General features: G+C 37.1%; 1 protein-coding gene across 3 annotated transcripts in view; it reads right to left on the bottom strand.

The window, feature by feature from the left end:
• Positions 1-2132: 2132 nt before the first annotated feature.
• Positions 2133-13623, bottom strand: part of EAF2 (ELL associated factor 2) — a 32939-nt gene continuing 21448 nt past the window's right edge. For 2 of the 3 annotated variants that reach the window (XM_005875370.2, XM_014546950.1), the window contains exons 5-6: positions 4579-4839; positions 2133-2314 (exon numbers count right to left, since the gene is read on the bottom strand). In XM_005875370.2, coding sequence (XP_005875432.1) covers positions 2268-2314; positions 4579-4839 — 308 coding nt within the window. In that variant the 3' untranslated portion in view covers positions 2133-2267. The remainder of the gene's footprint in view (positions 2315-4578; positions 4840-13623) is intronic. The other variant, XM_014546951.1, reaches the window with a different exon arrangement.

Genomic DNA, 13623 nt, shown 5'->3' with positions numbered 1-13623 from the left:
TCCGGTCAAGGGCATGTACCTTGGTTGCGGGCACATCCCCAGTAGGGAGTGTGCAGGAGGCAGCAGATCGATGTTTCTAACTCTCTATCCCTCTCCCTTCCTCTCTGTAAAAAAAATCAATAAAATATATATTAAAAATTTTTTTAAAAAGAACTTGCTACTGGTCAGTGGCTTTCAACTATAAACTAACATTTATTTTTTCATACAAATAAATAATAATAGCATAAAAAAATACCTGGAGGAAATCTAACGAAAGATGTTCAAGACCTCAAAAATCACATGATCTTACTTACATGTGGAATCTAACGAACAAAATAACAAACAAAACAAGTCCAGAGACATGGAAGCATGGAAGAGACTGACAGATCTCAGAAGGAAGGGGAGAGGGGGGCAGAAAGAGATTAACCAAAGAACTTATACGCACACTAGAGGCCTGGTGCATTAATTCGTGCACGGGTGGGGTCCCTTGGGGTGGCCTACAGGAATCAGGCCCCAGCTCGTGCCCTCCAGCCTTGCAGCCCCAGCTCGCGCCCCCACAGCTCCACCTGGCACTCTTTTTTTTTTATTCTGGCATTTATTTACCTTCTATGGCTGTCACTGGAGCTGAGAGCCGGCTTTCTCTCTGAGGCTCGGCTGCTGAAAGCAGGTTTCTGGCCTTTGTTTTCTGTATTCGAAACAATGTTGCGACTCCAGCTCTGAGATCCCGGCTGACTGACAGGAGGTTTCTGAGGTTTTGTTTATCTTCTATAAATGTTACAATGTTTCCAACTGAAGCTCAGAGGCACGCAGCGCAGGCGGGGAACATTGGAGTCCTCTGTCACTGAAGGAAGCAAGCCTCCCTGTTCGCATCAGCTGCCTGGCTGCCGGCCGCCATCTTGGCTGACAGTTAATTTCCATATCTCCCTGATTAGCCAATGGGAAGGGTAGCGGTCGTACGCCAATTACCATGTTTCTCTTTTATTAGTGTAGATATGCATAGTCCATGGATACAGACAATAGTGTGGTGAAGGCCTGGGGTAGGATGGGAACCAGGTGGAGGAGGACAGAGGTGGGGAAGTGGTGGACATCTGTAATACTCTCAACAATAAAAACAAATTAAGCCCTAACCGGTTTGGCTCAGTGGATAGAGCATCGGCCTGCAGACTGAAAGGTCCCAGGTTCGATTCCAGTCAAGGGCATGCACCTTGGTTGCGGGCACATCCCCAGTAGGTGTTGAGAATCCTAGGTCAGAGGAATTGCACCAAACCTGAAAATCACCTTGAATTCCGTTTTAAAAACAGTAAAGTGGAAGACTGATGAAAATATTGTTGGCGAGATGAGGCTCTGTCTCCATTTTTTTTTTTTTGGCTTTCAACTATAAACTAATATTTATTTTTTCATACAAATAAAAAAATGTTAGAGATGTAAATATTAATTATATCAACACTTAACTGTTTATTTTTCTCTCAAAAGCAAAATAAGAAAATGATGAAAAATATTGAGATAAGTTATTTCATTAAAATAATTATTTAGCTTCACCTTACCCTAAATTATAATTTAATTTTGTCAAGGATTAATAGATTTTCAACAAAAATTTACGGAATATGAGATAGAAAAGGCTCAAAGATATAATTAAAATCACAGAATTTATTATAAATCCATAGTTTTGACATTTCACAATTGAAGATAGCAATCTGGTAAAACAGAGCACTGAACTTGAACACTACAACACCTGACCTGCCACTTGTTAACTAATAATATGTGGGCAAGTTACTAACCTCTGAGTCTTTTTTCTCATCTTTAAAACTTCAAAAAAGTGTCCAGCTGGGTGTGGTTCAGCGGTTGAGCAACGACCCAGGAACCAAGAGGTCATCGGTTCGATTCCCGGTCCGGGCATATGTCCGGGTTGCGGGTTCAATCCCCAGTGTTGGGCGTGCAGGAGGCAGCCAATCAATGATTCTCTCTCATCATTGATGTTTCTATCTCTCTCTCCCTCTCCCTTCCTCTCTGAAATCAATAAAAATATATTTTTAAAAAAGAGCAACTGGACTTAAAAGAAAATTCTTTTAAAAAAACTTCAAAAAAGTTTTAGGATTAAATGAAAACACATGGAAATGCAGGTTCTCATAAAAGGTTAAAAAATGTAACATCAATTGAAAATTCTGAATCAAATTTAATTTCTTTTACCATTTAAAGTACATTTTCCTCAGTCTTAGGAATTTTTTTTCTTAGTATAAAATACATTGTCATATGTCTTGTAAATTTTATATTTATAGCTGAATGTTTCTTCAGTCATCAGTATCACTTCCTGAATCACTCAGCTGCAAATCGTTTCCTAAAATAAAAAAATAGCAAAACTGTAATAATGAAATATAAATTTATATTTAATATATTTATTTTTTGACAACAAATATTATACAAAAAGTAATCCAAGTGGTCCTGTTTAGGCAACATTTTGTCATTAATAATCAGATTGTTGATCCTACAATTTAATCATATCATTAGTAATTTAAATAATACTATCTGTAAAGAAAAAATACACCATCAATCTTCAGCATAGTTTTAATATCATCTAGCTTCTATATTAGTCTTCTTTTACATACCAACATCACCCTTCTTTTTATATCACTGATTTAACTACATCAGGAAATGAGAGAAAATATAATTTAGAAGATCAGACTATATATCATTTGGAAGTGAAAAAAATTATATAATTTTTTACTCAAAATGTTGTCAAAATATTTACATAGTGTTTCTTAAGGGTAACTCATCACTGATTCCTTTTGTAATTCATCCATGTGATTACAGTCATGAAACTTACATTCCAGTGGAGAAAACAGACAGTAAAAAAAATAAACGAATATATAATATAATGCCAAGTAGGTATAAATACTATGAAAATATAAAGATGGGAATGGAGCCCGGCCAGCATTGCTCAGTGGTTGAGTGTCGACCTATGGACCATGAGGTCACGGTTGAATTCCTGGTCAGGGCACATGCTTGGGTTGCCAGCTCTATCCTCAGTGTGGGGTGTGCAGGAAGCAGCCAATCAATGATTCTCTCTCATCATTTGTATTTCTATCTCTCTCTCCCTCTCCCTTCTTCTCTGAAATATATAAAATAAATAAATAAATAAAAATGAGTATGGAGAAAGAGATGAGAGGTGCTACTTTATACAGGGTAGTTGGGGAGGCCTCCTTGAGGAGTGACATTTGACTGGAGGTCAAAATTTAAAAATAAAGTCAGCAAAATATGGAGATGGGTAAACTGCCCAGGCTCAGGGAACAGCACATACAAATGCCCCAAGGCAGAAGTATGTGTGTTGTGTTCTCTGACTATGAAAAGGCCACTGTGGCTGGAGTGAAATGAACGAGGAGAATGATAAGAAATGAGGCCAAAAAGATATCAGTTGTTTTTTAGGTCATGGTAAAAACTTTGAATTTTGTTTGATATGGGAATTCATTGGAATAAAGATTTGGGAGTCAGTGATTGCAGGGGTTTATCTGAAATTATGGGATTGAACAAAATCATTTGGGTAGAAAATTGAAACGGTTAAAAATATTCTCATATTTTTTAACTCCTCCACAATCAACAAAAGCTGGCATGTTTCAAAGTTAATACACAGTTGAAGAGTAGATTTTATGAGATTAAAAATGGTGTCAGAGTAGGAGGATGCTGCACAGACATGCTCCCAGGAACAAGCTGGAATTACAACTGAAATATGGAAAGGCTTCCTGAATCAATGGAAAACTCACAGGAGAGAACCCTGATACCCAAGGACCAAAGGTGGAGATGGCATAGAGACTGGTAGGAGGGGCGGAGGCGCGAAAGGGCTGACCTGGCACCAACAGACGGCAACTGAAGTCCCAGAGAGATATCTCAGCTGAGGGGGAGGGGTGCCACTGAGAACTCTGGGATCTAATCCCAAAGCTGGGGCTCCCCAGCAGAGAGCCCCAAACTGAGGAGGGTATCCACATAACATCTAGCTGTGAAAAGCAGTGGAGTGCTGTCTGCCAATGAGCGGCAGCTGAAAGTTCAGGCACCCTCTTAAAGGGAGGAAATCAAGCCTTGAATACAATTAGGCTTCTAGTTTGCCTAATTAGAGAAATCCTGTCTTTTATTTAGAAAACAAGCTCAGCTAAATATTGTAAGTTGGTTTTGGACAAAGTGAATTTGAAATGCCTTTTACTAAAAGATGATGTTGGATTTATGCATCTAGAACTCAGAGGTCTGGGTCAGAGTGCAAATTTAGAAGTTATCCACTGACTGCAACACAAATGTGGAGATTATGCAGGGAAAGAGTATAGAAGAAAAAGAACCTAGGATTAAGTCTTGAAGAACTCCAGCTCTAATGACTGAGTAGAAGATTATAAACCAGCAAAGGAGAGAGAGAAAAGTATCTAGAAAGATAAGAGAAAAGTCAATAAGACATTATGTCACAGAGTCAAAAGAAAATGAGTAATTCAGTAAGAAGGTAATGATTAATAGCATCAACTGAATAAAATAGGAGTCTTTCTCCTTGTACAAATTTTATATCATAATCGGTATGGCTTCACTGAATTTTTACTTTTCTAATTACTCATGCTTATGTATACTTACTTAAAGTATTCATCAGAAGGCCACTGTTGTTATGATATCTATTATGACTGGCATCTACATCAGGAATCCTGCATTGTGGCATGGCAGACATGGTAGGATCTCCAGAGATATAATTCCCTGGATCAGACGGAGAGGATCTGTACTCTTCATCTTCTGAGTCACTGGAACTTCCCTCACTGCTTGAAGATGATGAACTTTTAGAATCTGATGAACTATCACAACTACTCATCTGGTCCATCAGACTAGCTTCTGCCTTCAGTTCTGAAAATGTAACAGAAGTTAATAGATAGGTTAAGTAAATAATATTAAATACATATAATAAATTTTGAATGAGTTAGTTTCTAAGAAAGTGTTAACAAGAAATAAGACTAAACATACATTTACAGCTTTTTACTTTAAAAGCTTCTCTAGTAATACAAAATGAAAAGTAACATCCTTCTCCTAACCTTTAAGTTCCTTTAAGCCTACCCTCCTAGGCCCCTCCCCACCCACCCACCGCCCCAGGAATAATCACTTTCTTGTGACCAAAAATGTTTTTAAATTCTGATTGGAAACTGGTATTTTGGATTTTGACACCCAACTCACACATTGTTAGAGCCTGAGTTCACTCTTTGTCACTATCCAACTAAGAGTTAAAAAAAAAAAAAAGAAAAGAAAAAAAGAAAGGAGCAATTCAAATTTTCCTGCAAAAGCTGCATCTGTGGACCCAAACTTTTCCTTTCCAGCTTTTCTCTGTAGTACCTCTTTCTCTCATTTCTGGACAACATACATACAGAGTTCAAGAAATTACCCAATTAAAAAAAAATCTTCTCTATCATCAAGCCAAGCCTTACTTCAATGTTGAAATTATGAAAATTAGAAGACATAGGCAGTGTCTAAATCTAAACACTACCTTTATTTATACTATTATACTGAAATATACATGTAATTCAAATAAAATATAAAAGATTAAAACTGTAAAAATTAAAACTTATCGAGGCAGAAACCATCCTCCAATTCTTTTTATTTCCCCAATACATATAATGCAATGCAATACATACAGATGAATTCTTTTTTTTTGTCAGCTCTAATAAGGTATAATTGACAAAATTGAAGTGTACAACCATGAAAGTATATTACATTTTTGTCAAATGCTTTTTTTGCATCTATTGAGATGGTCAGAGTTTTAGTCTTCATTCTGTTAATGTGGTGTATTGTGTTTATTGATTTACATACGTTTAAATATTCTTGCATCCCAGGCCAAAAATAAATAAATAATACATTTAATCATGGTACATAATTCTTTTAATGGGCTAGTTATTTTTGTTGAGAATTTTTGCTATGTTCAATAGATATTGGCTTGTAATTTGCTTTTCTAATAGTGTCCTTGTCTGGCTCTGGTATGAGAGTAATGCTGGCCTCATAAAATGAATTTTAAAGTGTTCCCTTCTCTTCAATTTTCTGAAATAGTTTGAGAATAATTGGCATTAATTCTTTTTTAAGAAGACATTTGGTAGAATTCATCAGTGAAGCTGAAAAAAAAATTTTTTTTAAATCAAGAATGATAGTTGAGCCCTAGCCGGTTTAGCTCAGTGGACAGAGTGTTGGCCTGCAGACAGAAGGTTCTCGGGTTTAATTTCGATCAAGGGCACACACCCGGGTTTCCGGGCTCAATCCCCAGTAGGGACATGCAGGAGGCAGCCGATCAATGATTCTCTCTCAACATTGATGTTTCTATTTCTATCTCCCTCTCCCTTCCTCTCTGAAAAAAATAAAAATACATTTTTTAAAAAAGAATGATAGTTGAAATCACAAGGAATATAGTCAATAATATTATAATAACTACATATGGTGTTAGATGATTACTAGACTTATCAGAGTGATCATTTCAGAAGTTATATATAAAAGCCTAAACACTATGTTGGACACCTGAAACTAATATAATATTGTATGTTGACTATAATTGAAAAAAATATTTAAAAAAAGAATGACCTAAAATTTGTCAAATGTTCTTTCTACTGTTTTCTTACTTTCTTTTTTAAAATTTGTTTTTTATTGATTCCAGAGAGAGGAAGAGAGAGGGAGAGAGGGATAGAAACATCAATGGTGAGAGAGAGAATCATTGATCAGCTGCCTCCTGCACACCCCACACTGGGGATCGATGTGCCCTGATCGGAATGGAACCATGATCTTCTAGTTCATGGGTCACAGCTCAATCACTGAGCCACACCCACTGGGCTTTTTCTACTGTTTTAGAGATGGCTTTTGTTTTTTATTTTTAAATCTGGTGAATATTGATTGACTTTCGAAAACGTGTATTCCTGGGAAAACTCCACTTAGTCATGAGGTACTGTCCTTTTAATATATTAGCATTTCTCCACCTCAGCAATATTGGCATTTGGGGTTATATAATTCTTTGTTGCTGTTCTGTGCACTGTAGCATGTTTAGCTGCATCCCTAGCTTCTATCCACTAGATGCCAGTAGCACTACTGCTCGCCAGCTGTGACAACCAAAAATGTCTGCAGACATTGCCAGATGTCCCCCAAGGGGACAAAAATCATACCTAGTTGAAAACCACTGTTATATAATTGTTAAATTCAATTTGCTAAAATTTTGTTTAAAAATTTTGCATCTATATTCATATCAGTTTGTAGTTTTGTGGGGTTTTTTTTCCTTGTACTGTCTTTGTTGGGTTTTGGTAGCAATAATTCTGACCTTGAGGAATGAGTTATAAAGTATTCCCTCCTTATTTAATGATTTATTTTAGATTTATTTATTTTTATTGTGGAGGGTATTACAAATGTCCCCCATTTTCCCCCAATTGCCCCTCTCCATCCAATTCCTGCCCACCCCAGGTCTTTACCACACTATTGTCTGTGTCCATGGATTATGCACATGTGCATGTAAGTTCTTTGATTATTCCTTGCTGGTTCCCTTCTCCCCTTCCCTCTGAGACCCGTCAGTTTGTGCCATGCTCCATGCCTCTGGGACTATTTTATTTGTTGGATTATTTTGTTCATTAGATTCCACATATAAGTGAGATCATGTGATACTTGTTTTTCTCTGACTGGCTTATTTCACTTAGCATACTACAGAGTTTGTATCAAATTGATATTATTTCTTTCTTAAATGACTAGTAAAATTCTCCAGTGAAGCCACCTGTGGCTGGAAATTTATGTGTTTATGGGGGTAGGGTTTTATTTTATTGTTTTTTTTTTATTGTTTAAAGTATTACATATAGTATTACATATGTTTCCTTTTTCCCCCATTGACCTCTCCCCACCCCCCGGCATATGCCCTCACACCCCTAGTGTTTGTGTCCATTGGTTATGCATATATGTATACAAGTTCTTTGCTTGATCTCTTACTCCCCCCCACCCTCAGGGGTAGGGCTTTAAATACGACTCAATATTTTTAGAGGATTTACGAATATTCATGTTATCTGTTTCTTCTTGAGTCAACTTTGTACCCTTTAAGGAACTGGTCCATTTCATCAAATTTATCAAATTTATGGGCATACACAGAGAGAATAAGAGTTTAAGTAACTTTCCCTAGGCCACACAGCTGATACATGATAGAGCTGAGATTTAAGTGCAAGTAGTCTGACTCCAAAGATGACATTCTTAGTTACCACATATACTATGTCTAATAGAGACCAAAAGCTGGTTCTTTGAAGATTGAAATATATCAAATTCTAGCAATATTGATCAAGAAAATGAGAAAGACATGGCACAAATAATCAATGTTAGGAATATAAAAGGGCCATAACTGTGAATATTGTAGGGTTTTGTATGGATAAATTATGCTAACAATTTGAAAATGTGAATTAAACTGGCAAGTTTCAAGACAAAATTAAATAAAGAATAAAAAAAACTGAGTAAACCTAAAGTCAGTAAAAAAATTTACCACACTATCAAGAATCAGGAAAACATATTATATACAACTGTTTCAATGAATAGAAAAGTATCTTGTATATAAATCCTTTAGAGTACATTCAGACATGTGCACAGATAGGATAAAGAGAAGAATGTGTTGGAAAGTAAAGAGACTCTTGTAATTTTTTTTTAAAAAAACCTAAAGCCAAAGTTGCAAAATGTTAAATCTAAGTTGTAGGTGTATGATCTGTTATATTATTACCTGTATTTTCTGTACATTTGAAATATTCATTAAGAAAAGTTTTAAAGGTTAGTTGAAATCATGTATAGGAAGACTTGGCAAATAGTATTTACCTACAAAAACATAATGTCAAAATTTTACAGTATGGATAGAAATTTACAGTTGCATTAGGGTGGTGAGATTGGGTGACTCTATATTAACATTATTCTTCAACATTATATTATCTTCTAAATAAATAATAATCTAAAAAATAACAAGTTCATTATAAAAATGCAAATAATTTGCACATAAAAAATGAAAGGTTCCTATAATCCAAACTCCTAAAGATAATGCTTACATTTTAGTATAATTCTTCCAAGTTCTTCTATGCATCTACAAACTTATACAAATTTTGTTTTCAAAAATTATTCATACACCACATGTATTACATGTAAAATTTTCTTTTTTGCTTAATAAAATATCTAGATATCCTTCTTTGTTACTAAAATGTGGTCTCTTTTAAAAAATTGATGTGCAGTATTTGATGGGCACTTGGGATTTTTCCATTTTTTCCTTAATATGAAAAACACTGCATGGAACATTCTTATGTGACTGATATAGATATTCTATGTATATATCTAATATATCTATCTGCATGAGTTTTGCTTTAGGAGAAATCTCTAGGTAAAGGATATGCACTTTTTATTTTAATAGTTATTATCAAATAAGGATGATTATAATAACAAATCTTCATATAGTACTTACTATGTACTAGACACTGTTCTAAGTGCTTTGCAGAAAAAAACTGCTCTACAAAAATTAATATGTGCCAATTTATAATTTCTTAAAAAATGTATGAACCACTGCTTCCCTTTATGTTCTTACCACTACTGAATATTGACAAATGTTTTAGCTACTTCCAAGCTCATAAATGAAAAACTATCTGTTAATCTTAAAATTTGCATTTTAAAAGCATTAGTGAGTTTCACCAATCTATCTATATAAAAGCCTAAGCGACCGTTAGGATGGAATGACCAGAACGACTGGTCGACCAGTCGCTATGATGCGCATTGACCACCAGGGGGCAGATGCTCAATGCAGGAGCTTCCCCCTGGTGGTCAGTGCGCTCCCACAGGGGGGGAGCCCCGCTCAGCCAGAAGCCGGGCTCATGGCTGGCAAGTGCAGCTGCAGCAGAGGGAGCCTCTCCCAACTCCCTGGCAGCACTACCGAATGGGGAGCGGCAGCAACAGGCGCAGTAAGCTGGGATGAGCATGAGCGGCGTGGCGCCTGGCCCTGGTTCAGGCTCCTCCCTGGCCGCCTGCTGCTTGGTGCACTGCTACATCCCTCAGCAGTCGGACATCCCCTAAGGGTCCTGGATTGCGAGTGACTATGTCATCCTATATACTAAAAGGCTAATATGCAAATAGACCAAACAGTGGAATGATCGGTCACTATGATGCGCACTGACTACCAGGGGGCAGATGCTCAATGCAGGAGCTGCCCCCTGATGGTCAGTGTGCTCCCACAGGGAGAGTGCCACTCAACCAGAAGCTGGGCTCATGGCTGGCAAGTGCAGTGGTGGTGGCAGGAGTCTCTCCCGCCTCCGCAGCAGCACTAAGGATGTCCAACTGATGGCTTAGGCAGGAGCGGGCCTAAGCCATCAGTCAGACATCCCCTGAGAGCTCCCGGACTGCAAGAGGGTGTAGGCTGGGCTGAGGGCCACCACCCGCCCCCTGAGGGCACTGGGCCTCTAGTAGCTTATAAACTGCTACATCCCACACACAGTTAAACAAGGAAGGTGGCTTCTGTAGTATTTGAAAAAGAGATCTGTGGCTGCTTAATGCTAATTCATCAGAAGACTCTCCAAACTGTCCACATCCTGTTTATTCTACATGGGGATGAACATGCATTCCTATATATTGGGAACAGTCTCTGAGATTTAAAAATTAAAACCTGGCAAGGCTACTTTAACACTGAAAAAACAGGATGATGCAGTAATGACATGAATGGACTCTGGCTTGCACATTTTGCAGTCAGCCCTGATTCTGACACTTATAAAGGGTGTCCCAAAATTCACGCAAGAAGTAATTTTGATAGAAAACACAGGTTTATAATTAAAAATTGTAAATTTTTTATTGATTCATAAAGTATACAGTATAGGGTTATGTATGGAATAGCATATCGGGTAAATGGCCTCCACAGCTTTGCTGGCACATACGCACTCTTTTGTTGAAATTTTCCATGACCATTTTGCATAAATGTGGCTGAATTTCGATGAGGCTTATTTTCATCTTGATGGCTTGGTTAATCGACAAAAGTGTCGCATTTGGGGTTCAGAAAATCCACCAGTGATTGTTGAGAAACAAATGCATCCACAACATGTCACTGTTTGGTGCGGATTTTGGGCTGGAGGCATCATCGGACCATTCTTCTTCGAAAATGCGGCTGCTCAGGCAGTAACAAAAGAGTGCGTATGTGCCAGCAAAGCCGTGGAAGCTGTTTACCCGATATGCTATTCCATACATAACCCTATACTGTATACTTTATGAATCAATAAAAAATTTACAATTTTTAATGATAACCCTGTGTTTTCTATCAAAAGTACTTCTTGCGTGAATTTTGGGACACCCTTTAACTGTGTGACAAAGCCAATTACTTAACTTCTCTCTGCTTCAGTTTTTCTACCCATAAGATGGGAAAAATGGTACTACTGCCTCAGAAGGATCATGTCATGTACTACTTTTTATAATCAGGGCAAAAAATGTAGCTGCCCATACACAGCAAGATGCCTTTCACCTGTATGAAAAGTATGGTCACTGGTGCATGCAGCATCTTGGATTGCAAGAGGGATGTCCGACTAAGCCAGACTAAGCTGGCAGGCGGACATCCCCCGAGGGGTTCTGGACTGTGAGAGGGTGCAGGCCGGGCTGAAGGACCCCCCCACCCCAGTGAAGGAATGCACTGGTCCTCTAGTTAATAAATAATATTGACAAGACTAAACTCTGTTTTATATACAACTGTAAACCTACTTTTGCCCCACCCAGTATTTATTAGCCAATGTATATTTTATGTTGTGAAACAGACTTAAATCCATACAGAAATTATGCATGTGATAAAAATGGCTCTTCATATCAGCAAAGAAATGATGGCTTATTCAATAAATGGATATTGATATATAATACTGTTTATCAATACAATATGTTGATTAGCAATACTATTTATTGATACTGTTGGGGAAGAGGGAAATTTGGATTCTTATTTCTTAAACTAAAATTCCAGATAACTCAAAGATGTAAATGTAAAAATTAAACCACAAAAACACTAATATAAGTGCTAGGCATCTAGATATAAATCTGAAAACATGATTCAACTATCGCAGGAGGCACTGGCAGAGTAGGGTCAACAAAATATTTAAAAGAAGACTGTCTGCCCCAGCTGGTTTGGCTAAGTGGATACAGTGTCAGCCTGCGGACTGAAGGGTCCCAGATTTGATTCGAGTCAAGGGCACATGCCCAGGTTGCAGGCTCAATCCCCAGGAGTGGGTGTGCAGGAGGCAGCCAATCAATGATTCTCTTTCATCATTGATGTTTCTAACTCTCTCTCCCTCTCCCTTCCTCTCTGAAATCAATAAAAATATGTTTTTTAAAAAAAAGACTGTCTAAGGAACAGGATATACTAGTATATACATCTCAATGTAAATTCTTATACAAAGTTAGATCTTACGCTTGGATCATGTTAACTTACCCTCTACTATACAACCCTTCAATACAATGCTTTTATTAAGGTCTCTGCTACAAAAACTGACACAGAGAGAAACTTCTCATATTGTAAAATTATCATTGAAGATACTATATCATTTAATACTCCCTAGAACGGGTTCCATATGATGAACTTCTTTTAGAATTTAGTAACAGGGAAGAGTCTAATTCTTTAGAACCTGTCTCTTAGATAATCCAAAATATGCTATTTAGGTCTTTATTTTTTTTTTAGTGTTTAGAAAGCTCATATCTAAATTTAATGTTTTATTTATTAACAAATTTGCTTCCTCTTCCTCTTTAATGCCATGATTTTCTTTTCCAGTATTTTTCTGTATATATGTAGATTAATGACATCATGATTCAAATCCATTTTGAAAGCAGATATGATATAATAATAAAATTCAAAATCCCTTTTACCAAAAAGGGCTCCGAGCTTGTATCTTCCTTATTGTTAGTAAAGGGGACAATAATATATTAGGGGACTAACACTATACTGGGCCTAGAAGAGGGCAAGTGGAATTGGATTGCTACATGTAAGTTACATAGGAAAAGTGCAGAGGCAAATATACAGAAGCAAATATACTTTGGTGACCAGGGTCTTATTACTACCACAATTACTATAACACTAACACTGAAACTGCAGCTAGAAAAAAAAATGGAGATTTAAATGTTCTTACTTTCAAAAGGACTGTGCCTCCCTAGAAACACTTTCTGCTCAGAAGTGAGCAGCAATTCAGAAGAACTTGCCTGCTGCATCCGCTTACTATATCTCCTCACTTTACTATTGTTTTGGTGACATCTTAGACATCTATAGTCTGGCTATGCATAAAGAACTTCAACAGGAAGATGCTATGAAGAACTGAATTTGAATCATCACAACTGTCAAAAAGAAGAAAACTCCAGTTACATATATCTAAACACTTTCCCCCCTGAATAATAAAAAAGATATAAATTCTCTTATATAGATACATAATTACAGAATACCCTAAATCACAAACTATACTCTTCCTCTCCAAAATCCATAATAAAAAAATATTATGCTCTCAATAAAACTTTACAGTTAATTCCCTTGTTAATTAAAATGAAAAATTTCACTTATCTATATCATAAAAACAACCGGTCACCAGGAGGTGCATGGCTCATGGGGTGAGGCGGGGCAGGGCTGGCGGGGGAGCCCCTTGGTGAAGAGGGCAAAGAGGGCACAACAGCGCG

This window comes from Myotis brandtii, unplaced genomic scaffold, assembly GCF_000412655.1.
Source record: "Myotis brandtii unplaced genomic scaffold, ASM41265v1 scaffold46, whole genome shotgun sequence".
Lineage (NCBI taxonomy): Eukaryota > Metazoa > Chordata > Mammalia > Chiroptera > Vespertilionidae > Myotis > Myotis brandtii.
Note: the sequence above shows the minus strand (reverse complement) of the source record. Positions and strands in the feature narration are given on the sequence as shown.